General features: G+C 42.0%; 1 protein-coding gene across 1 annotated transcript in view; it reads left to right on the plus strand.

Moving 5' to 3' along the window:
* Positions 1-26,518, plus strand: part of TTC29 (tetratricopeptide repeat domain 29) — a 319,192-nt gene that overhangs the window by 131,921 nt on the left and 160,753 nt on the right. Inside the window, exons 6-7 of the mRNA XM_088447947.1 lie at positions 16,688-16,900; positions 20,212-20,297. Coding sequence (XP_088304073.1) covers positions 16,688-16,900; positions 20,212-20,297 — 299 coding nt within the window. The remainder of the gene's footprint in view (positions 1-16,687; positions 16,901-20,211; positions 20,298-26,518) is intronic.

Genomic DNA, 26,518 nt, shown 5'->3' on the forward strand with positions numbered 1-26,518 from the left:
CCACCCTTTAAGAAATGAGCCAGCCGGCTCTTTACTTATGGGACACAGGCGCACGCTTGGCGCTGCTCCTTTGTTGATGCACGTGCAGCCACAGTGCACACAAGTCACAAACACAGAAAATATATATTTTTTTGGTTTGGAGTGTACTTTGGGGGTTACAGAACCCTTTAACGGTCAAGCCAGCCGGCCCTTTACTTATGACACAGGCGCACGCTTGGCACTACTTTGTTGATGCACGTGCGGCTACTGCGCACACAATTCACAAACACAGAAAATAATTTTTTTTTTGGTTTGGACTGGAGTGTACTTTCGGGGGTTACAGCACCCTTTAACGGTCAAGCCAGCCGGCCCTTTACTTATGACACAGGCGCACACTTGGCACTACTTTGTTGATGCACGTGCGGCTACTGCGCACACAATTCACAAACACAGAAAATAATTTTTTTTCGGTTTGGACTGGAGTGTACTTTGGGGGTTACAGCACCCTTTAACGGTCAAGCCAGCCGGCCCTTTACTTATGACACAGGCGCACGCTTGGCACTACTTTGTTGATGCACGTGCGGCTACTGCGCACACAATTCACAAACACAGAAAATAATTTTTTTTTTTGGTTTGGACTGGAGTGTACTTTCGGGGGTTACAGCACCCTTTAACGGTCAAGCCAGCCGGCCCTTTACTTATGACACAGGCGCACGCTTGGCACTACTTTGTTGATGCACGTGCGGCTACTGCGCACACAATTCACAAACACAGAAAATAAATTTTTTTTTGGTTTGGACTGGAGTGTCCTTTGGGGGTTACAGCACCCTTTAACGGTCAAGCCAGCCGGCCCTTTACTTATGACACAGGCGCACGCTTGGCACTACTTTGTTGATGCACGTGCGGCTACTGCGCACACAATTCACAAACACAGAAAATAAATTTTTTTTTGGTTTGGACTGGAGTGTACTTTCCTGGGTTACAGCACCCTTAACGGTCAAGCCAGCCGGCCCTTTACTTATGACACAGGCGCACGCTTGGCACTACTTTGTTGATGCACGTGCGGCTACTGCGCACACAATTCACAAACACAGAAAATAATTTTTTTTTTGGTTTGGACTGGAGTGTACTTTCGGGGGTTACAGCACCCTTAACGGTCAAGCCAGCCGGCCCTTTACTTATGACACAGGCGCACGCTTGGCACTACTTTGTTGATGCACGTGCGGCTACTGCGCACACAATTCACAAACACAGAAAATATATTATTTTTTTAGCACTTGGGGGGAGCACCCCTGATGGACAGAGCACCCCCTGGACAACACTACAGCACCTCTTTAGGACTGGGACACTGCACAGGACTTTGGAGTGGACACAGCCCCTATGGAGAACTGACTGCACAACACAGTCCAGCCAGCCCCTATGGACTTTGAAGTAGTGGATACAGCCCCTATTAACAACAGCAGCACAGCACAACACAGCCAGCCCCTATGGACTTTGAAGTAGTGGACAACAGCAGCACTACACTACACTACACAGCCCTAACTCCCACCCTCCCTCTTCACTGTCCACAGCCGAGTGAGAAAATGGCGCCGACGTGGGTACCTTATATAGGATCCAAAACCCGCAAGACTCGGAAGGCGGGATGATGACGTTTTGCCTCGATTTCAGATCCGAGTCAGGCGGGAAAAGTCGAGCCTGATTCGGATCGGACTCGGATCGGGGGGGCTCGGGGGGGTTCGGATTTCAGAAATCCGAACCCCCCCGATCCGAGTCCGATCCGAGTCCGATCCGAGTCAGGCTCGACTTTTCCCGCCTGACTCGGATCTCGGATCGGTTCCAAGTCTCGCGGGTTTTGGATCCTATATAAGGTACCCGCGTCGGCGCCATTTTCTCACTCGGCTGTGGACAGTGAAGAGGGAGGGTGGGAGTTAGGGCTGTGTAGTGTAGTGTAGTGTAGTGCTGCTGTTGTCCACTACTTCAAAGTCCATAGGGGCTGGCTGTGTTGTGCTGTGCTGCTGTTGTTAATAGGGGCTGTATCCACTACTTCAAAGTCCATAGGGGCTGGCTGGACTGTGTTGTGCAGTCAGTTCTCCATAGGGGCTGTGTCCACTCCAAAGTCCTGTGCAGTGTCCCAGTCCTAAAGGGGTGCTGTAGTGTTGTCCAGGGGGTGCTCTGTCCATGAGGGGTGCTCCCCCCAAGTGCTAAAAAAATTATATATTTTCTGTGTTTGTGAATTGTGTGCGCAGTAGCCGCACGTGCATCAACAAAGTAGTGCCAAGCGTGCGCCTGTGTCATAAGTAAAGGGCCGGCTGGCTTGACCGTTAAGGGTGCTGTAACCCCCGAAAGTACACTCCAGTCCAAACCAAAAAAAAAATAATTTTCTGTGTTTGTGAATTGTGTGCGCAGTAGCCGCACGTGCATCAACAAAGTAGTGCCAAGCGTGCGCCTGTGTCATAAGTAAAGGGCCGGCTGGCTTGACCGTTAAGGGTGCTGTAACCCCCGAAAGTACACTCCAGTCCAAACCAAAAAAAAATTATTTTCTGTGTTTGTGAATTGTGTGCGCAGTAGCCGCACGTGCATCAACAAAGTAGTGCCAAGCGTGCGCCTGTGTCATAAGTAAAGGGCCGGCTGGCTTGACCGTTAAAGGGTGCTGTAACCCCCGAAAGTACACTCCAGTCCAAACCAAAAAAAAAATTATTTTCTGTGTTTGTGAATTGTGTGCGCAGTAGCCGCACGTGCATCAACAAAGTAGTGCAGAGCGTGCGCCTGTGTCATAAGTAAAGGGCCGGCTGGCTTGACCGTTAAAGGGTGCTGTAACCCCCGAAAGTACACTCCAGTCCAAACCCAAAAAAATTATTTTCTGTGTTTGTGAATTGTGTGCGCAGTAGCCGCACGTGCATCAACAAAGTAGTGCCAAGCGTGCGCCTGTGTCATAAGTAAAGGGCCGGCTGGCTTGACCGTTAAAGGGTGCTGTAACCCCCGAAAGTACACTCCAGTCCAAACCAAAAAAAAAATTATTTTCTGTGTTTGTGAATTGTGTGCGCAGTAGCCGCACGTGCATCAACAAAGTAGTGCCAAGCGTGCGCCTGTGTCATAAGTAAAGGGCCGGCTGGCTTGACCGTTAAAGGGTGCTGTAACCCCCGAAAGTACACTCCAGTCAAACCAAAAAAAAAATTATTTTCTGTGTTTGTGAATTGTGTGCGTAGTAGCCGCACGTGCATCAACAAAGTAGTGCCAAGCGTGCGCCTGTGTCATAAGTAAAGGGCCGGCTGGCTTGACCGTTAAGGGTGCTGTAACCCCCGAAAGTACACTCCAGTCCAAACCAAAAAAAAAATTATTTTCTGTGTTTGTGAATTGTGTGCGCAGTAGCCGCACGTGCATTAACAAAGTAGTGCCAAGCGTGCGCCTGTGTCATAAGTAAAGGGCCGGCTGGCTTGACCGTTAAAGGGTGCTGTAACCCCCGAAAGTACACTCCAGTCCAAACCAAAAAAATAATAATTTTCTGTGTTTGTGAATTGTGTGCGCAGTAGCCGCACGTGCATCAACAAAGTAGTGCCAAGCGTGCGCCTGTGTCATAAGTAAAGGGCCGGCTGGCTTGACCATTAAAGGGTTCTGTAACCCCCAAAGTACACTCCAAAACAAAAAAATATATATTTTCTGTGTTTGTGACTTGTGTGCACTGTGGCTGCACGTGCATCAACAAAGGGGCAGCGCCAAGCGTGCGCCTGTGTCCCATAAGTAAAGAGCCGGCTGGCTCATTTCTTAAAGGGTGGTGTAACCCACAAAGTGCACTACTCTCCAGCAAAAATAAAAAATTATTTTCTGTGTTTGTGTGCGCTTTAGCCGCACGTATATATCAATACAACATAAATGGAGGACCAAACTTTCTCCGATAAAAATAAAATAGGGAAAGATCAAGAACCACTTCCTCCTAGTGCTGTTGCTGCTGCTGGGAGTTGTTCATCATCCCAGAGAGGAAGTAGGAACATCACTACTTTTACTAAACAATTGACCCTCCAACAGTCCCTAGCGATGAGGATGAAGTACGACAGCAGTCATCCTGAAGCAAAACGTATAACTGAGGCCTTGACTGCTATGTTGGTGTTAGACGTGCGTCCGGTATCTGCCATTAGTGCAGTGGGATTTAGACAATTGATGGAGGTAGTGTGTCCTCGGTTCCAAATCCCGTCTAGATTCCACCAGCATCCTCAAAGCAGCAGCGACAAGCGTGCGTCTGTCTGTTAAAGGGTGGTGACACCCTCAAAGTGTGCTACACAAACAATTAAAATATTGTTCTTTTTTTTTCTGTCTTTGTGAAATGTGTGGGCTGTAGCCGCACCTGCATCCTTAAAGCAGCAGCGACAAGCGTGCGTCTGTCTGTTAAAGGGTGGTGTAACTCTCAAAGTGCTCCAAAAAATAAAAAACTATTTTTTTAATGTGTTTGTGACTTGTGTGCGATGTAGCCGCACTTGCATCCTCAAAGCAGCAGCGACAAGCGTGCGTCTGTCTGTTAAAGGGTGGTGACACCCTCAAAGTGTGCTACACAAACAATAAAAATATTCTTCTTTTTTCTGTCTTTGTGAATTGTGTGGGCTGTAGCCGCACCTGCATCCTTAAAGCAGCAGCGACAAGCGTGCGTCTGTCTGTTAAAGGGTGGTGACACCCTCAAAGTGTGCTACACAAACAATTAAAATATTGTTCTTTTTTTTTCGGTCTTTGTGAAATGTGTCGGCTGTAGCCGCACCTGCATCCTTAAAGCAGCAGCGACAAGCGTGCGTCTGTCTGTTAAAGGGTGGTGTAACTCTCAAAGTGCTCCAAAAAATAAAAAAATATTGTTTTAATGTGTTTGTGACTTGTGTGCGATGTAGCCGCACTTGCATCCTCAAAGCAGCAGCGACAAGCGTGCGTCTGTCTGTTAAAGGGTGGTGACACCCTCAAAGTGTGCTACACAAACAATAAAAATATTCTTCTTTTTTCTGTCTTTGTGAATTGTGTGGGTGACAGCATCCAAGTAGGCATGTCAGACAGTCCGTACCTGTACTGGCAGGAAAAAGAAGCAATTTGGAGGTCCCTGTACAAACTGGCTCTATTTTACCTGAGTTGCCCCCCCTCCAGTGTGTACTCCGAAAGAGTGTTTAGTGCAGCCGGGAACCTTGTCAGCGAAAGGCGTAGGAGGTTGCTTCCACAAAATGTGGAGAAGATGATGTTCAGAAAATGAATTATCAACTCTTCCAGGGAGACCAGCCTCCAGAACATACAGAGGGACCTGTGGTTCCAGCAGGGACGAATTAATACTCTGTGAGGATGAGGATGTACACACTGAAGAGGGTGAGGAATCGGTGGATGAGGAGGATGAGGATGACATCTTGCCTCCGTAGAGCCAGTTTGTGCAGGGACAGATTAATTGCCAGCTTGTTTTGTGGGGGCCCAAACGAACCAATCATTTCTGCCACAGTTGTGTGGCAGACCCTGGCGCTGAAATGATTGGTTTGTTAAAGTGTGCATGTCCTGTTTATACAACATAAGGGTGGGTGGGAGGGCCCAAGGACAATTCCATCTTGCACCTCTTTTTTTTCTTTGCATTATGTACAGTTTGGGGCCTAGTTTTTCAAACTGCCATCCTGTCTGCCACTGCAGTATCACGCCTAGATGGGTCACGTGTTTGTGCCGCCCACTCGTGTCGCTTAGCATAGTCATCCAGCTACCTCGGTGCAACCTTTTGGACATAAAAACACTATTGTGAGGTGTGAGGTGTTCAGAATAGACTGGAAATGAGTGGAAATTAAGGTTATTGAGGTTAATAATAGCATAGGAGCAGAAAAACCTACAAATTCTGTGATTTTAGCTGTTTTTATGCTTTTTTTCAAAAAAATACAGATCCAAAACACAAAACCCAGAACCCAAAACACGGAAGGGTGGTTTTGGCAAAACCAATCCAGATCCAAAACACGAAGAAAGATCCAGATCCAACACCAAAACACAAAACACGAAAAGTGGGCGGTGCACACCCCTAATATATATATATATATAGACAGAAATGTACTAGTCGCAGCGCTTAACCAATCAGACTTTCCTGTAGGATTCGAGACAGTTCAATATAATATTCTACTATGATCCTGATGTCAACAGTGGCAGCTCAAGTCTTTCCAAATGGATCCTTGTTGTATGGTTACCAGAGATTATGAAAAACAAAAGGTGAAAGACAAGCGCCTCATAGCGTGATATGTTTATCAAATAGTGCACACACCATATATATTCAGTATGTGTATAATCATCCAAGTCTCTGTATCTCACTCTTGAATCCTATGATGGAACCTTCACAATGCACGCCGCCTTTCATGCCAGCTGATTACTTCCTCCCACTCCCGCCTCCAAGATTTTGCCCGCACTGCTCCCCACCTCTGGAACTCTCTCCCACTCCGCATCAGACTCTCCACCTGTTTGCAATCCTTCAAACGGGCTCTCAAGACCCACTACTTCATCAAAGCCTTCCAGCTATCATTCTAACTCCTTGCTACATGCTCATTCGTCCCCATCTACCCCATCTGTGTCAACCCAGTTTGTCTTCCCCCACCTTTTTAGAATGTAAGCTCTCACGAGCAGGGCCATCTACCCTCTTGTGCTTCTCCTTACTATAGTGTCATTTACTTCTTACTCACCACTAGGGCACCTAACACTTGGTTGCTTATGCTCTGTTGCTTATCTGGGTGATATGGTCACTAATGTAGCAATATATATTATCCATGTCCTGTATTGTATTGTTCTGTAAGTCACTTGTATACAATTTGTTTTTGTACTTTGTAAGGCGCTGCGGAACACTTGTGGCGCCATATAAATAAATGCTAATAATAATAATAATAAGTGGTGCTCTACAACCGATATAGGATAACTGTCAGGCACCAAACACTTTTTGTCCTTAGCAGCTGCAAACCTCCCACAGGGCCCTGCCGATTCCAAAGCACAACCTGTCAACCTTCTCCCTGCTTCCAGACTTGGATGATTATTTAAATATCCGCAGTCAGAAGAGCACTTTATGGTACGCATACTGAATATATATAGTGTGTGCACTATTTGATAAACATATCACGCTATGAGGCGCTTGTCTTTCACCTTTTTGTTTTTCATATATATATATATATATACAGTGTGTGTATATATATATATATATATATATATATATAAATTTTATATACAGTATATATATATATATATATATATATATACACATATGTATGTATGTATGGATGTGTGTATATATGTGTGCACACCTATATGTATGTATATATATATATATATATATATATATATATATATATATATATATATATATGGATTCATGGTGGTTGCTGTACTGTCTTGGTTTGGTGAGTCTTGATAAAGGTCCTGAGGGACCGAAACGTCGACTGACATATGAATATCTGATTAAATAAAATTAAGAATTTCGTTTTTGCATAGCAAGTGGTGAGTGTCTTTTTTCTGGATCATGTGTGTATATATATATATATATATATATATATATATATATATATGTATACAGTGCTATTTTTAAGGAAAAATAGGTTCAGGAACTGTGGGTGGAGATACTGAGGGTGGAGCTATAGAAAATAAATATATTATATATACATATTTAAACTTATGGAAAAAAAATTTTGGCCCAGGACATTACGTCATAGTTAATGAGAGGTTCAGGAACTGAGGACTTGATTCAGACCCTCTTGCTAGGATGCGTTCGCTCGTATCTGCCGATGGTTCGCATTGTGCGCATGCGTACGCATCGCAGTGCGTGAACCAGTATGAGAGATCAGGAAGCGTCCACTCGCTGCGCATAGACTGCCCAGCAGAGTGAGTGACAGAAGAAGCCGTTTGTGGGTGGTGACAGGGGCTGGCCACTAGAAACGGGGGAGTGGAGGTGCAAACGCAGGTGTGCCCGGTACTTATACTCGGTAAATTACAACTACTGCTCCCATCAGATGCTGTTTTATTGATTGCCTCAGCACAGTTTTGCAAAACTTATACTCGGTAAATTACAACTACTGCTATACTAAGAGCAATTTATTTATAGGAAGTTAGGAATGTATTGTGAATCTGTGTTGGCCTCCCCCCTTCTCACAAATTGTTTATCTTATGGAGCATACACACGGTCAGATTTGTCAGACTTGTCAGATTTGTCAGATGAACGACTGAACGATTGAACGATTTGAACGATTTGACCAAAGTTTTGAACGATTTGAACGATTGAACGATTTTTAACTGCATTAAAATGAATGGAATCGTCCAAGTCTGACTGCAAACACATCAGATGTCAGAAATCGTTATCTGACCATCGGGAACGCGCATCGTTGATCGTCCATCGTTCAGGCATGTCAGATATGAACGATTTTCCTTCAGATATGAACGACTGAACGATTTTTAAATCGTTATCGTTCATATCTGAAGGAAAAATCTGATCGTGTGTATGCACCATTAGACTTTATTGCATCCCAATTTAGTATGTGTTTGAGCTTTCGGGGTGGGGTCCCAATCAGTGAGCACAGAGACACTTGTTTGTTACTTTAGATATTACTGCTCACTCAGGCTGCATAGCCGGTGGCTGCCATAGTCTGGGTTAGATGAAAAGTGTTAGATTATAAGTGTAATTACAATTTGATAACAAAGTCGGAGTTACGCCGGAGTTAAACTGGGGGAAAACTGAGGGAAAAGAAACTCATAACCAGAACACTTTCTAAACAACAAAAAGCAACTTACTTATGTGAATTACCAAAATCACCATCTTCTGCTTTATGACTACCCAGGCAACTACTTACTGCACTCACTGCTTGGACACTACAAATACTTCCCTATCTGTGTACTGCTCTTGTTCATTGATCTTTGTTGATCAGAACACTTCGGACTGGATCAGCTCGGTATATTGTAATTTTGTCCTCATTCAATTTGTATTGCCTTTTCCAATTGTGTCACATCTATCCACTTTAATAATTTATTTAATAACTAATTCCTGCACCCACTACTCACACACCTCTCCTTATATATCACTTTTGGAGCTGCGCTCATACATTAGCAGCACTGTTCTTTACATGTATTTTTGAACATTTAACAACTTTAATCCACACTGTCTCTATATCTCACAGCCTCCACTCCAGTTTACATCTCAATTATTACCTTGTCCACAGCATGAACACCCTTACTTCACACAACCCCCATATTCTATGTCCACATAATCCTTTACTTTATCCATCCCTATCCTCCCCCTCTTGTCTCCTCCACTTGCTGTTCCCCCTTTTTTTCTCTCATCAGTCTGCTTCCAACCCTCTGCTTCTTTCCCCCACTTTTCCTGTCCCTCCACTCTCAACCACCTCCCTCCATGGCCTTGTTACCCCACCACTAAGCCCCATTCCCTCCTTGTTCTGTCTGTCACCTCCAGGGCTGCCAAGAGAAATTCTGGGCCCAGGTACTGCAACATCCTGTGGGACCACATCATGTATGGCTGCACCCATTTGTGAGTGGGTCTAGCATGTGAGATGCACCCACTCACAGGAGCATGGCATAGCACCCAGCAGCTGGGACTAAAGTAGTCACTACTGTATTAGGATGGCGGGACAGTCCCATAATAGCTGCATTTTTTGTCAGGCTGTATATAGACGCTAAAATGTAACACACAACAATTAAAGTGCTACTACTTTATTTTGTATATCTCATGTAAATAACACAAACAATCTATTTTATGTCATAGAGATAGATGTATGAAGGACTTAATTTTTACATAACATCAGGTCATCTTATACACACACATTCCGCAGCACATATCCTAACCCACTGCTCCATGCTCCTTCCTCACTAACTATCCCATCTGTGTCGCCCCTGTCTGTCTGCGCCTCCCCTTTAGAATGTAAGCTCTCACGAGCAGGGCCCTCATCCCTCACGTGCTTCTCCTCCCCCCTACGTATAGTATCATTTACTCCTAACTCCCCACAACGGCACCTAACACCTAGTTGCTCATGTCCTGCTGCTTGTGTTATGCAGCTATGTTTATAAACCATGTCCTTGTCCTGCATTGTTTTGTATTACTATTAACTGTTTTTCTTGTGTGCTCATTTATGTACTGTGTAAGGCGCTGCGGAACCATTGTGGCGCCATATAAATAAAGGATAATAATAATAAGCGATTTCTTTACTTTTTGCTCATTCCTATTAATGGCTCTTATCGGACCACGTGTCCCAGCGGTGGCCTCTTCATATATAGCCAGGAAATACCATTTCACATCTGTGTGATATGTAGTGATAAGGAATGTATTTTTTTTCCTGCGTCTACATTGCATATTTTAATGAATAGGAGCCTTAGGGGCTGATTCTGAGTCGGAGGCAGATGCGCCTGCTTTTCTGTCTGGCTGCGGTTTCCTGCTCACTACAGTATGCTAATGCAAGAATCCGCCCGAGTAAGCTAAACATCTGTGCAAAGCCTGTCCTGCCCACTGTTATTACAGCTGCAGCCATCATCATTAGTATCAGGACTTTGACCAGCACCATTCTGGGTGCAAAATAGCTGCGTCTCGTCCCTGCTTATTTGCAGAGTGCGCACGGCAATGCCCAGAGATGGATTGGATAAAGTAAAGTGTACAGTAAAACTGATCAAAGTAAGTATTAGAAACTAGGGAATCCAGGCAGTATCTGCCTTAGTTATGGAGGATATTATGGATATTAGTTACTGAGGATATTATGGAGATAATTTGAGGGTATTTGTCATAAAGAGCTCTGCTAAATATGGTGGAACAACCACATTGTGACAGCAGTCTGAAAAATGTCCGCTAATCTCCTCTACCAAGAAGTGTAGGGCACCACAGTTTACACTTTGAACGTCGAAAGAACCCAAATAGTTAGTATTGTGGCGAATATGTCATGTCCAATGCAAGTGGCGTTTCAGTTGATCTTGTTATACTTTGGTTGTGACGATAATATTCTTGACTAAGATTTTTTTAAATCCGCGCTCTGGGCGACCTGTAAGGGTTCCACCATGTTGACGTCCTTGAAGCCGGCCTCTAGGCATGTTAGGTGTAAACAAAGCAACTAGCATGGGATAAGTGACGATAGTGTAGATGGCTAATCTCTCGGCCGGAGAGCTGGGGTGGTGCAATCGCACAGACAGGATGACACACACAGCACCCATGCCTTTGTGTCATTAATCACTGGTAGTGTGTGTGAATCCAATGATCCTGTTACATTATAATGAGATTTTTAAATCTTAATCCAAACACAAACAAAAATAATTGCACAGCAATGGTATCTGAAGGCTAGAACATCTATGCATTTCACTCTGGCATCTCAGCTGCAAAAGCTAAGGTGAAATAGAGCAGTTTTATAGAGCAAATGCTTACTTATGTATATCATCAGACTTTCATTGCAATTGTGAATGAGTTGTTCCACTGATGTGCATTGTAGAGGCCAGAGATTTTGATTGTGAGGCTGAGAAGCACAAAAATGCCTAATGGTAAATATGAAAAATATTATGCTTGTTACTTCTATTTCAGACTGTATCCTCTTATATTCTATATACATTGCATTGGCCAGATTTTCAGCTAGCTGCTTCACAAAATAACTGAATAGCCCGTGTTTATAACAGATACTCTGCTTCCTACTTATCCCACAGACTGAAAGAAAATGTTCTCTTCTTTAAATGTCATATTTATTTTCCTCGAATTGTTTCTACCACTTTAACTTCTACTGGATAGAAAAAAATGCACATGCTTATAGAGATGATAATTAGCTGCCCTCGAGATTGCTGATACAAAGCAGTCGGGCAGGTCAGCCAGTACATCTTGCAATTTGTGACATAATAAATTACTTGAACAACACCGGAAGCAGTCTTTGAACCTAATTAACATCCTACCAGATTAATGTCAGGTCTCGGCAAGCAGTGCTTTATGATACCTTATTTATTTAATTATGGGTGAGTGTATAATGCCGTCCTTGCTCCTACAATGAAACCTTCAATTGTGCCAGCTTTTATTCTTAAGTGGGGTAACGCATCTTTTTCTCTCTCCTTTCTCTCTCTCTCTGCGTTTCGACTAATCAATGCAATGCTGAATGAGTTCATTTTAGTACACTCAATCATGGCTCTAATGTTTGTAGCTTACGGGCGCAGGCATCAGTAATGTAAGAATGTTATATGGCTTTAGTTTGGGCCATTTCATTAAATATTCATGACATCAAAAAATGTGCATCAAAATAGCGTCTGGAAGAATTACGTTTATGTGCCTGCTTTTATGGCAGCTTCACATTTAAACCCATTTGTGTTAATATCAGTCTTTGCACTGGAAAAATAATGCAGCTGATGAAGGCATAGGCATTTCCCTGTTTCTAACGCTTGGTCAGTAGTTATGACTCGCATATTAAGTGAATCTAATTATAATGTTCTGGTATTTTGGAGCATATACAACATGGTAATAAAGTGAAAAAATATCCTAGGCGCACTGGTAAGAAGGAAATAGTATGAATGGAAATAGGCAAAACCTGAAGAAGAGGTGTCTCTCAGCTGCTATACTGTAAAGGTATACCACACTTTCAGCATAAAAAGGTGCCAATGCTATGAGAACACTTGAATCATATGTTAGTAATGAATTAGTAAAAAAATATGAGGATGGAATATAATATACAATTTCACTAAGAAATGTCAATTAAAACCAATAAGTGGTATACATATTTTTGGAGAATTACAATGTATATCAAAAAATATGTATGCACTAAACAAAATACCTCATGAATATCAGTTATGTATAGCGAACCAAGTCCTGCAATATAAACAATAGAGAAATGAGCTGGATGAATTGCAAGGTAATAAAGCAGTTAGTAACTGTCTGTGGTGGTGTGCCACACGAAGGTTGGCCAGAATAGTGAAACTCCTAATCCTGCATGTGATGGTGACGCTCTGTAGTATAGGTCCGGTGGCGGAGCTTGCATAATGATCCAGTAATAAGCAGGCAGTTTTAGAGCTGGTGGCTCTTGCAGGAGGTGGAGGCAATAATCAACAGCTTGTGCTCTGATATGGTTAGTTGTGAAAATCGGTCCTAATTGCAATGTATTCAGTATGAGGATAGTGAGGTATATTTACTGAAGTGCGTGTTTTTAGAAATGGAGTTGTTGCCCATAACAACCAAACAGATTCTACTTAACATGTGTCTAGCACCTTCTATAAGATAATAGCTAGAATCTGATTGGTTGCTATAGGCAACATCTCCACTTCCCAAATCCCTCACTTTAGTAAATACACCTCTATGTGTTGTCCCTCCCTTCTTAATTCTGCCAGCCATTAGTAATAACTTATAACTCAAAGGGGGAGATGTATTATAGCGGCACTTAACGTGCCGCTATAATGCTTCCTGCTTCGCCTCTTTACCGAGACGAAGCAGGAAGCACTAACGATGAGATGTATTAAAATCTCATCGGCCAGAGAAGGGGAGCGTTAACTCCCCCTTCCGGCGATCCCTGCCTGAGGACATAGCCGGCTCCACTGAGCATGCGCAAGATTTCGCAAGTATCGCAAGATCCCGCGTGCATCGGAGCCGGCAGCTGCGGCAGCAGGGACAGCGCTGTCCCTACTGAGGGGATAGGGCATCGCCAGGCTGCAGCTGTCGGTAGAAACAGCTACAGCAGGCAGAACGGTCAGGCGATCTAACCATTCATACATGCCCTGCCAATCAGCGCTGCTATCTTGCGCAGCCCCCCAATCATACATCAGGGAGAAGCAGTATCAGCGCACGTGCGCTGGTAACGCTTCTGAGCTTCATACATCTCCCCCACAGTTCCTTAAGCAAGCAGTAAACCAAATAGTAGCTGTAATAGATGGTGTTACCCTTCTTGAAGTGGGAGTTCCAGTATTGGCAGGCACAATGCTCTATTAGGACCCATCCTCCATTATAGGCAGCTTGCATTCAATGTATGTGAGTAGCGCCTGTGGCTGCTGGAAAAGATGCTTATCCCATGGGCGCTCCTACACTCACTCTGACAATAAAGGTGCCCATCCACTAGCCGATATCACTGTACGATTGCACGATTACGACATCGTAATTGTGCAATTGCTCAGTAATCGGCTGCAAATCGTGAACAAATCGTGCATCCAAATGTCGGAAACGACCAGCGATGCACGCTCCCGCTGGTCATTTCCGACATCAATCATCGGCCGAACATGCATGCCAATCTGCCGATAACGACAGATTGGCCATGTTTGGGGATGATTGATGTGCCTACACTGAATGATCAATCATTCAGTGTAGGCACTACACCCCCTAGGGGAATGACGGTACGATTACGATGTCGTAATTGTACCGTCTTTCCCTGATCTACTAGTGGATGGGCACCTTAAGACTGTAGCGGGATATTGCTGTGGTTGTCAGGGTGTTAATCCCTTTGACACCGTATCCATGAATGCATGGAGTAGGCTAAGCCAGTGGGGTTACAACGTTAATTGAGGTGTGAGCTACTTTAGAAAATGAAACCTTCTGAAGAGCTACTAAAATTGTAAAAGAAAAAAATCTGGCTAATAAATGAACAATTGAATGTCATTTAATGAATATGAAAAAAAATGTTTAATAGAAAATTAAAATGCATTTAATTATTACAGTGATATTGTTGTAGTTTGTAAATTAAAATTTAAGCACAGACACATTTCACTATTAATTGCCGGCTCCAAGAAGGAAAGTGCAGTAGAGGAGCAAAAAATAGCGGCAGGGCTGTTGTGTGATTTTCCGGCAGGGCTGGGCGGGAGTCACTCGCTCCACGGTAGCGCAGACCGTGGGTGGAACCACGGGGAAGCACGTCGGGTGATTGAGGCTGCGTCAGTCTGACGTGCTTCGCTGTGGATGAACCCATGGCGTCGATGCCACGGGGAGCACACATGAGAGGTCACTTCCTCCTAGTTGACTATTCAGTACTGCAGCTAGGTGAGCTACAAAAATTAAGGCCACAAGCTACCGGTAGCTCACGAGCTACAGGTTGGAGACCACTGGACTAAGCTGACACCGGGTCTGGTATACTCCAGGTCCCACAGTATACCAGAAAGCCTATAATGTCATTGTCACCTGACACATTTCATCCGGATGACACGACCACGGGTAAAGAGCTCTAGTTTGGGACACAATAAGCAATACAAAGTCTTCAATTATTCTGCAGCGTCAGCTGCTAAAAGTCCAGGACTTTTGTTTCTTCCATTTTCATGAGAGCTATCACTTGTACCTTAACCACTTAACTGGTGAATATTTTTTCAAAAATCCTCTCAGAAAGTGTCAGGTCTTTTTTATGATTGAATTAGGTCAAGAACATCTTTTTAAAACTTATCCGACACAATTTTATTAAAAATAGTTTTTTTTTTTAAACACATAACATTAATATAGATTTTTTTTTAAATATTGACTAGCAATATATCGGGATATTGATCGTCGGACCATCACTGCTTTACATTTCCCTGGCGGCTGCTCCTCCTCTGTACCCGCCAGGTGTATACTGAGAAGCTGAGGGCTGGTTAATTTACATTTCCCCGGCGGCTGCTCCTTTCTGCAGCCGCTTGGTGGAGGGTACTGCCGGGCTGCCCGATCAGCAGTGATCGGCAGCACAGAAGACAGGGGGAGATTGCAGGAGTGCAGAAGGTCCGGGAGCTCAATCTGCCTTTGGCAGCTGCTGGAAGATTATCTTCCGGCAGTTGCCATGTAGGCGTTTCTGACTGGTAGCATTGTTTGCAACCATGGCAGGTAACACAGTGGTTAATAAGCGGAGACTATAGGACAGCTGCTATTCATTGGATAATTTAATTACTACTCATGTTGGTTTAGTATGATTATTATTTAATAATTGTATTTTTTAACTGTGTGTGATTGATTTTTAGCAATAAAACTGTTAACTGACTCTGGGCCTGATTCAGACCCGGTCGCAAGCGCTCGCAACCGGGTCGATGGTGGCCCACAGCGCATGCACACGACGGAGCCGGCTCCGTCTTGCGCATGCGCGAGACCCGGCTAGCGACGGGCACTCCGTCGCTCCGGGTCTCGCACCAAAGGGGGCGAGCTGTCGATGTTGAGTGACAGCTCGCCCCCTTTGGTGGGCGGGCCGGGAGGTGTGGCTGCCCAAATGGAGGCGTTCCCATGAGAACGCCTGCCGTTTGAGGGTGGCCCCACTGACATCACAAGTGATGTCAGTGGAGAACTTCCGGCTCTATTAGAGCCAGAAGCTCTCCGGGGCTTGCGGCCACGAGACCCTACCACAAGGGTCTCCTCGCAAAGCCCGATGGTCTTGACCATCGCGATCATCAACCTGGCCGCTTGCTATAGCTGTGGGTGGTCACCCACAGCTATTATAACAGTAGCAGAGCCAGTTCATTTATTAATACAACTCAACCTTGCACCTCAGCTTTTTCTGCAGTTGTGAACATAAATTCTTTACCTTTTGTGCAAAAAATTTGATTTTTATGATTTTTAATCTGATTATTTATGTAATTAAACCGAATACTTTGCATTTCAAACAGTTAAACTAACATGTACTTGTACAAATGTAATGTTTGTAATGTTACAAATTTTGGAAATTTAGTTTTCACTGTTTGTTATTACTATGCTCCTACAATGGGAATGCAGCATTTTAATACCTCTTTACGAGTATCTAAAGATAACATATGTTGCTGCTATGTAGTCTTCTGAAGTGATTGTATCTATACAACATCTTATATATTGTAGGCCAGTTGGAGAAAGCTGCTGAACATTATGAGGCATTCTATCATCTGACAGTAGGCCGGATATGGAAAGATGAGACAGGTCGTACTCACAACTCACTGGCCTGCGAGAACCTCTGGAGAATATATACATTGCTATCAGACAAAATGTTAGAGAATAAAGACTGGCAACAGGCCATCAAAACTCTAATAAAAGCACTTGATATGGCACGAGAAGGTAGGTGGAAAATGAAACAACCACATTTCCTTTTCTTCTCTACTGTTACCCATGAGTAAACTAAATGCTGTGAAATGTTTGCGATCATTCCTGTCCATTTTCAGAGAGAAATGCCACCAATTTATTTACATTCTATAAAACAGACATCTTTGCATTAGATTTGTAGTTGATGTCATAAAGAAAAATATCAGAAACATGTTTGCATATGCTGTTTTGCAGTTATGTACTATGTTGTTTCCACTTTTTGCAGCATCAAACTAGTTTTTGCACATTTCTATGTAGTTAGGGTTTCAGCAGTTCCCCACTTTGCTTATCAGTTAAATCAAATAGTTTATGAGATGAATATAACTAAACAAAAATATGTTTGCGATGCAAGAAATTAAATATTAGAATTTCCTTCCGCAACTCAGAGCTGTAACAGGGCGATAATGCGCCTTAGCCAGCCCCGTTCCCCCATACTTGTGACATCATGACAATACAGGTACCATGCGGCATTGACAGTGCTGCCCAATCAATCTGTTCACCACTCGCACACCCCTAAATTCAAATTGTGAGGCTTCACTTAATTTTATGCATAAGATAGCAAAATGCTTTGGTAGTTATTGAGATTCTATGAATTAAAGGATACATTTTGTTGTTGGAACAGAATGGGAATGTTCGTAATGGCAGCACATTGTAGACATAACATAGCTCATTTACCTTACACACAAACGCACGCACGCACACAAACACATGCGTGCACACACGGTATACTGTATATATAGGCATAGGCCACTGAGGAAGACTGATGGAGAAAACGGCTCCCCAGTTATTGCCTGTATCATGATGCTTTACTGAACAAAGCCTTGAATTATATAAATACAGGTTGAGTCTCCCGTATCCAAATATTCCGAAATACAGAATATTCCGAAATACAGAATATTTTTAGCATGACTGAGAAAGTGAAACTTTTGCTTTGTGATGGTTCAATGTACACAAACTTTGTTTAAAGCTCAAAATTATTAAAATACAGTATAAAATTACCTTCAGGCTGTGTATATAAGATGTATATGAAACATAAATGAATTTCATGTATGTACACAAACTTTTTTTGATGCACAAAATTATTTAAAATATATATAAAATAACCTGCAGGCTATGTGTATAAGGTGTATATAGAACATAAATCTTTTCTGTGTTTAGATTTGGGTCCTATTCCCTAGATATTTCATTATAGTATACAAATATTCCAAAATACAGAATATTCCGATATCCAAAATACCCGTGGTCCCAAGCATTTTGGATATGAGAGACTCAACCTGTATGTATGTATGTATGTATGTATATATATATATATATATATATATATATATATATATATATAATCCATATAAAGCCCACACTCACTACAACATGTCCATCTCATGGGGGTGCATCCTCAGTGTAACCACAACAAAATGTGGTTCACATTATCCAAAATATGAAGATTAGAGGGCACTCACCATTGCAACAGTACATAAATCTCTAACAGTTACATACCACCAGTGTCATTGGACAAAATCCGACTTTTCACACATATGTCAAGAAGCCGCAGCAATCTGAAATAGTCAAACTAAAGACTACTAATAGTCTAATGACTACTTCAGATGGCTGTGGCTTCTTGACATACAGTATGTATGCCTTGACAAAGGTCTGTAATTTGACCGAAACGTCGGATTTTGTCCAGTGACACTGGTGGTATGTAACTATAAAAGATTTATTTACTGTTGCAAGCTTATATATATATATATATATCAGGGCTCGACAAATATTTCTAAAATCTAGTAGCCAGCTTAAAAATATAGGAGCCAGACCATCGTCCCAAACCAAAACCTTGCATACACTACTCCACATGCTTCGGGTGGCCCACCTATTTGCCTTTAAGTGACGTGGGCCTAACGCCCATTCTTTTGCCGCTGGCCAGCGGCGCCGCCACTTCTTTTCTTCTTTCAGCCACCACCTCCTGGCCACCGGAAAGCTTCTCTCTTCTTCGGGAGGTCTTGTCTCCTCCCCCTCCACCGTCGAACTTCTCTTTCCCGCTCAGCGGCGTCTAATACAAGACACTGCAAGTGGGTGGGGCTATGACGCGGCGAGCCGTGATTGGCTCATCGCGTCTGCCTCCTATTGGCTGCTGGAGCGCGTGCCAAACACCCACCGCTGTATCAAGGCTACCGGGTTACAGGCTACCACTTTGCCGCTGGAGGAAGAGACCAGGCGGTCCCTTCACTGGGTACCAGCCGCTTCTGCTTACCTGAAGTTGGGAGCAGAAACAGCATCCCAGTGCCACCCAGGGATGTGTCCCGCAAGCCACTTGATCCCAGCACGGCTTTGCAAAATCCAGTCGCCAGGTCTGAAAACTTTGTCTCCATGGCGACCGGGATTTGTTGAGCACTGATATATATATAATTTGGAAGACACTCTTGAATGCTCCATCTCAGCTCGCTGTGGAGAGCAGATAATATGTAGATCTATATATTAGGCCTGATTCAAAGGTCCATGCAGTCACCACTACAGCTGCGTCTTTTTGCAGAGCCGTGTATGGGAATTTGCAAGCCCTTTTATGCCCACTTTCAATGTCCTTGCACGCTTCAACACTGCTGGTGGTTCTGTACAACTTACAATCGGCGCACTATCGAGTGCACCATCGACCCTTGCCCTGCCCTATGGCAGGTGCAGTGTCTCCGTCTGAACATGGCCTCTGTGGCTGTGGTACTTTATACAAGAACGCAGCAGCTTTAGCTGACATGCACACAACACACACAGCCAACGTTTTCCCTCGCCAGTTTTGATACTAGCGGTCCTGTGCACATTTGTGTGTACACTCAGGGTAATGCATGCACTGTAGGGGTTTTCAGAATATTTGCGCATACGCAGCAGCAAACAATCGCTCAATTACGTGAACACTGGCATTGCATGCACTTAGCATGTACCCCTGAATCAGACCCATTGTGTTCAATGTGTGTACTGTAGCAATGTGCACCTTAAATATAAATTCAGTGGTATATCAGAGAGTACTAATCACATTTTTATTTAAATATTCCTCATCTCCTCCTTTTTAGCTCTAGACTATACCTTTTCAATTCAAAATATGGCTAGTGTATTAATATAACTCTTTAGGACAGCTTAGTCTTAGCAAACGCTATGGTTGTACAAATGAATTAGTATAAAGTAACCCTATACATCCATTCAGCACTTCAACATACTGTATATGAATAGATGTCTTATAAATGTACGTTAAAATAAATGTTTTCATGCTTTGTTTCAGTTTAAATTTATTGTCATCCATTTTCCAGGTTTTGCCAAAAATTTGGAAGGGGAGGCAGCATATCGACTGGGTTTGGCCCATATTTCATCTGGAAATCCCCAGACCGCAATCAAAGTAAGTTCTATTGTGTTTTATTTATTTGTTATGCAGAGGCGGGGGGTGAGCACAGAGTGCCCCACTCTCTGTAGTCACAACAGAAGCCCGAGAGGCACACCCACGCTTCCCTTTAGCAGCACAACGCCCATTTAGGGCACAAGTATTGACAGCAGGGCATGCCACCACACAATAGTACAATTGCTCAAGAACCTGGTTGCCCTAAACGTATGTATGATCAAGTAAATAAGAAAAAAAATAAAACCACTAAGCACTAAATACAGTACAGGGGGCAAGCTATCAGCATTCACAATTTATCAAATCTTCTACATTTCATTGATTTATAAGGCGATTTTCATTTCACCTTATCTACTAAAGGCAAATTACTTTTTAAATCGGCACTTTTTAAAACCCTCCAAGAAACTGACATAAAACTTGCAGTCACAGAATAACTTATTTAAGTGCAGGGCAGAGAATCTTAGTAAAGGCAGAATAACACAATCAGCATGAAAACTTCCAAATCTTAGCTCACTTGAGATTGCTGAAAAGTGAAAACCAATGAGAAAAATGTCCCATACATTTCAATGTAGGGTACAGAAAGCCCACATATATATGCACTGCTGATAGACATGAATGGGAAAATGCTCTGTTAAATAATTACTTTTTTAACTTCTCAGTGTGAAATTTGTTTCCATGAAAATGTGAGGTTTTAACCTTTAATTATAGACCTAAATGATATGAATGTCATACGTTTTCATGTATTTCATTGTGTTTCAATGGAATCCCCATTGAATTTTTTTAAAACTCTTTCTTTCAAATATTTTGTATACCTGACAAAATGCAACAATGGAAACACATAATAGTGGCAAACAGACCGCTTTTAATACAACAAAAGGTTAATAACATAAATAGTAGTAATACCATATTGCAGCAGAAGTCATTAAAAGTGAAAAGAAACAAGAAAATAACTGCAATAGAGGAAATTGGGAAATTACTGGGAGAGGGGGAGGAGAACCCAGAGTGAGGACTGTCAAAGGAAAAACAAACAGAACACACAAAAGATTACTCCTGGCACAAAGAGGTCAAAGTAGAGAAGAAGGGCAATGGTGACATCCAAATAAGGCCTAAATATAATAAGACTTCTTGTTCCCACGGCCCATGGCTATAGGAGGCTTGGAGGAGGGGGTTATAAAGTAAGATACCAAGTAATATTATTCATGGTACTGTTCAGACCCCCCTTGGGCAGAGAAAACAATGTAAATATTATCTAAAAGTAAAGATGTTTATGAAAGCAATAAAAAAGCAAGACCATGGCACAGTGAAGACCTCCAATGCCAAGGTACTGTAGTTCCACCAAAGCTTCTATGGAAGAAAACTCTGGGCAAATGGTATAGGGAGAGGTTAAAAAGAGGGCAGGACAGGATGGGAAGAAGCAGAGAGAATGTCAAACTCTGTTCACCAGGGAAACGCAAAGCTAGGAAGCTAAGTCTGTGATGTTGGTCTTAAGGACGGTGTTGGGGTAAAGAGGTCTGGGGGCCATAAAGATTCCTGGTAGGTGAACTGTAAGGGTATAACACTTTCCTGATATAGAGATGGATGCAATGCTTATGTTTACACACTTGAGCGATTATCGCTGATCTACGCATGCGTCTGAGTCACAACGCATATGCGTCAAGTTCCATTACCGTTGTCGCTTCCAGTGAGGAATGATTTTCAAAGTGATTGACAGGCAGGGACCTTTTGTGGGTGGCAACGTGGGGGGGGGTGTGATTTGGGTGCAGGCGTGTCTCAGCCTGCGACTGCAATGCTAAATTCAGTCAAAATTACTACGGCGTCTCAGTTTTGGTGACCATCAGAATAACCGTAAGGTTAATCAGAACTCCGATAATCAAATGATCTGCAATCGATGCTGAGTCTTTGTATGCAATCGCAAGGATTTGCGAGGCCACCAGTGGGTTTCTCAATACAAATTCTGGTGGCTGCAAAATTTGCTTATTTTCGCATAGCCGCTGCATACAAATTTACAGCAGTGGTGGGATTAGCGCACATCGCTGAATCAGACCCTCAGTCCCAAGTGTGTGGGATACACCTGTAAGTGTACACAGTAACATAACTAATAGAATGGAGCCATAGAAAAGGGAAAGACAATGACAAGTGGACAGCATAGTGGCGCTTAAGAACAGATTACTAGGAGAAGCATAATAACCCAAGTAAGAGTAAGTATACAAAGCTAGGTGGAAATACTGAAGACCCACAACTGAATAGGAAATTGTACACAAGCGGTGGACAGTAGTCCTAGGGACTACAGCTATCAAACTCGTCTGCACCCGAGGATAACAGGACAACTACAGACATGACATTATAATATGAGACAGGAGCTGAGGTGGGAGACCCATTGAAATTTGATTGTACATGGTACTATATATTCTTTATAATGACAATAACTTTTAATCATCATAGTGTTATATATTATTGGTACAGGTCTCCCTGATAAGCTGTTATAAGCTGTGCTATTTGTATTTCTGTAACTGGATGACTGTATATCACTTATACTCTGTGAATTAAGAATGGATTGCCAATATTAAACTTTATTGATCTTTGGAAACCTAGTGTAATTGCACAAATTGTTACAAGTGCTCAGAGGTAGATATGTAATCATGTATTTTTAATTTATCTAATAAATGTTATGTTTTATTGGTGTGCACTGAACTTTCCCTATGTTTATACTATGATCATTGTGCGCTTTTGGCATCAGTGAGCAACCTTATAAAACATTTATATTCTTTTTTTCCAAAGCATGATCAGCTCTATAAACAATTTTCCACAGATGTAACACAACACCTGCACAGTACAGAAAACCTTCTTCCCTGCAGTAAATTCCTTACACTCACAAAATAGTGTCACATTACTCTGGTACTGCATTACCAAAAGAACACTGCATACAGTAGTTAGGAGAATGCGCTTATCTGCAACCTGTGCTTTGCCCTGGAAACCTACTGTTTCATCCTGTCAGTTGTCTCCCACTTACTTCCTTAGCAGACAGGACTAGTGTCAAGAAAATTGACATTAATGTTGGCCACATACACTGCAATATTTGCACCGATATCAGAAAGTAGTTTTTTTGTCATTCCAACGTAACCGTCATTATTTATAAAATGTACAAACAAATTTGATCAGATCACCGTCATCTCTGTTGATCTCTACTGTCATATTCCAACCTCACTAACATTCCTTTGAAAGCAACTCGGCCAGGTCTTGTCCAATTTGGTCATTTACAAGTGATATCAAAGGATTCTGATTGTAGCACTTGGGCTGAACAGAAAGAATGTACAGTGTATGGTCGCCATAAGTTTTTATTTCTGAAAAACACATACTGTACCTTAAACACAAATGTTTCCATTTATAACAACTATAACCCATGAAAACTGGAATATTGCCACTAGCAACCAATCATATTTTAGGTGACATTTGTGTAGTGCAGTTCAGAAAATGATTGCTTATATGTTATTGGTTGTTATGGCAACCCCAGTTTTGTAATTTACAGGGAGTTCAAAAAGTGCCTCCACAGTGACTGTGTGCTAAGTGTGTGACAGACAGTGGCAGCTCCAGAGGTGGGGCTGCAGCACAGTCCAAAATTAAAATAGGGGAGGCACACCAACTGTCAATCCAAACATCGCCAGCCTGGGCTCACTGGCAGGTGGTGTGGCTTCCTTATCTGAATTTTGAACTGTCACACACAGGACTTTATGAATTCCCTGTATATCACCTACTTTTCTGCAATTGCATGCGGTTTTACAGCGAAGCTCATGAAGAAATCAAAATTTAAAAAATCCTATGCTCAAGCAAAGATTACACTAAGGAATAATTGTCATAAGAGAAAAATACTCTCCTATAAAATGGTAAAGTAAAGTAATAAAAAAAATGTATATAATATATATGTAGCGATTCAGTATATATTAAAACATATTGCAAGTTATATTTTTTTCTTTTGATGTTAGGTAAATCTGTGGGAGGCTAATCTGAATTCCTCTTGTGATGTTCTTTTAATGTTGTGTTATAATTCTGTCCATACAGATACATAGGTAGTTTCAACCACTCAGGAAACCCTGAGGTGATCATGTGTACTTTCAATTAATATGTACATTCCTGGTAACCTGTTGCCGGAATGCAAATAAGGTGCAAACTAGGTGCCCTAGGTATTTGTAAACAAGGCCAATTGTCTGTGGCCACACGTTGATAACTTGGACTTGCAAAGCTGGAACCAAACACAAAGGAGTATGCAGGGATAAACAGAGAGCAGTCTAGTAAAATGTGCCTTCACATTGCAGACTGAGAACACAGACAAGACCATATGTTATTTAGTTTTGATGTAAAAATCATATTTCTATATCAGCTAGGGGCATCCAAAATCATAAAAAAATATCTGCAGACTATACGCAGGTTAGTTGCTATTTTGGAAATCATTAGGACTTAGAGATTCAGAGATAGGAGGCATCTAACCAATCCCACATCACATTGCAGTCCTGTTTGAACTCATATAATAGCTTAAAAAATGATGATTACTGTGTACATACCAATTATTTGTAAGTTTAATGTTATATGGGCAGTTCTGGGATGGCCCCAGATTTAATTAACTTGTCAGCCAGTCATCAGAGACTAGTGTAACATCTTCCATGTTTTGGGGTGATCAGCTGATAAAAGACATGGGCACCCTTTGTTCTACATTCAAACTGGGGGATCAGTTTGAAGTTGAAGTCTGTACCTGCATTTCCTGTCATTTCTCTCAGTCAGATTAGCTGCTTTTTATCAAAGTTCTCTTTTTTATTTGATATTGCAACACATCTATGTAATCTGTAACCCTTTTTCTTTATAACATTTCTGTAACTAAACATTGTAATTCTTTAGTAAATAGAGTATTCTTTATTAGTCTATTCCATATATGCTCCAGAGCCCAGTCTTTGAGGAACCTATTAGATCACTATGGTTACACTGTATCTACTGTTATTGATTGTTAGAAACAGGGGGAGACCAAACTAACTGTGTGGTAGTTTGTGTTGCTGAGCCTGCGCAATTGTGATTGAGTGTTAGGGAAACTGTGGCTCCTTTATATAATTACCACTTGTGGTGACAGAAGAGAAGTGTATAGTATAATGGCCAGATTGATACAATAATCATTGTATTATATTCGGCTTTGCCCTCACTGCATCAGGACTTATGGATCTGTGTAATCGCAGTCCTTATACTAGTGCGATACAATCAAGGTGAATCAAATTACTGCCTCTGGCCATAGTCAGTGCAAATTGTCAGGGACACTTACTGGGGACCCTGACAATATATAATATGCCTTTTGTATAGTTGTTATAACAATTTGTTAAAATATTAAACCATGTACATGTAATGCTCAAATGCTGATCTGACAATATTATACATATGTGTGTGTGTGTGTATGTATGGATACAAAAACTTTTCTTGAGATGCACTCCATGTAGAAAAAAAAATTGATCTTGGTAAAAATCAACTAAAGCTTCATATTAGCAAGATCTAACAGAGTCCCGCAATTATACGAATTGTGCCAATAACATTCAATAGGAGAATAAATTGACAAGAGAATACTTATAAAAGACTGCAATCCTCCAGGGGATAGTCTTGATAAGGGTTGATTAGCGCTCCCATTATGTAAAAACTAAGTAGATGAGAGCCATTTGTAAGTCCAGTTGTATCGAGTGATATTGGTGTAAAAAAAATTGCAGCACTGGTCAATCTTTTGCGTTTATTTGTTCCTGCTAATAGAAAGCTTTAGTTATTTTAACCAGGTCAATATTTAGTTTATTGTATATAGAGCTGCATTATATCAATATTATTTTATTTTGTTTGGGTGTTTTATGTACATCTTTTAATAATTTCGCACACTGCAGTATGATCAATATTGTGTTGCTGCATTTTAATAAATTGTTATATTAACTATGCCACAGATATAGTTATTATATTTTATATACATTTTTATTGTTCACACTCCCTTTTTTTCCATCATGGATACCAAGATGGCAGCATCTTCGGAGCTGAAAAGGTTTACACTCTCCACTGGAAGAAGTTGGGTGGATTGTTAAGTGTGGATCAGGGAAAAATATTAAAATTTTAATGAATTGCAAAGGTGAGACCTAATTTTCTACAAATGGATTACTTAAATGACAATTCAGTTTTCCCTGTAGGGAAAGAACTCTGATGTAACAGACTTTTGGTCT

This window comes from Taudactylus pleione, unplaced genomic scaffold (assembly GCF_031769625.1).
Source record: "Taudactylus pleione unplaced genomic scaffold, aTauple2 ptg000021l, whole genome shotgun sequence".
NCBI lineage: Eukaryota > Metazoa > Chordata > Amphibia > Anura > Myobatrachidae > Taudactylus > Taudactylus pleione.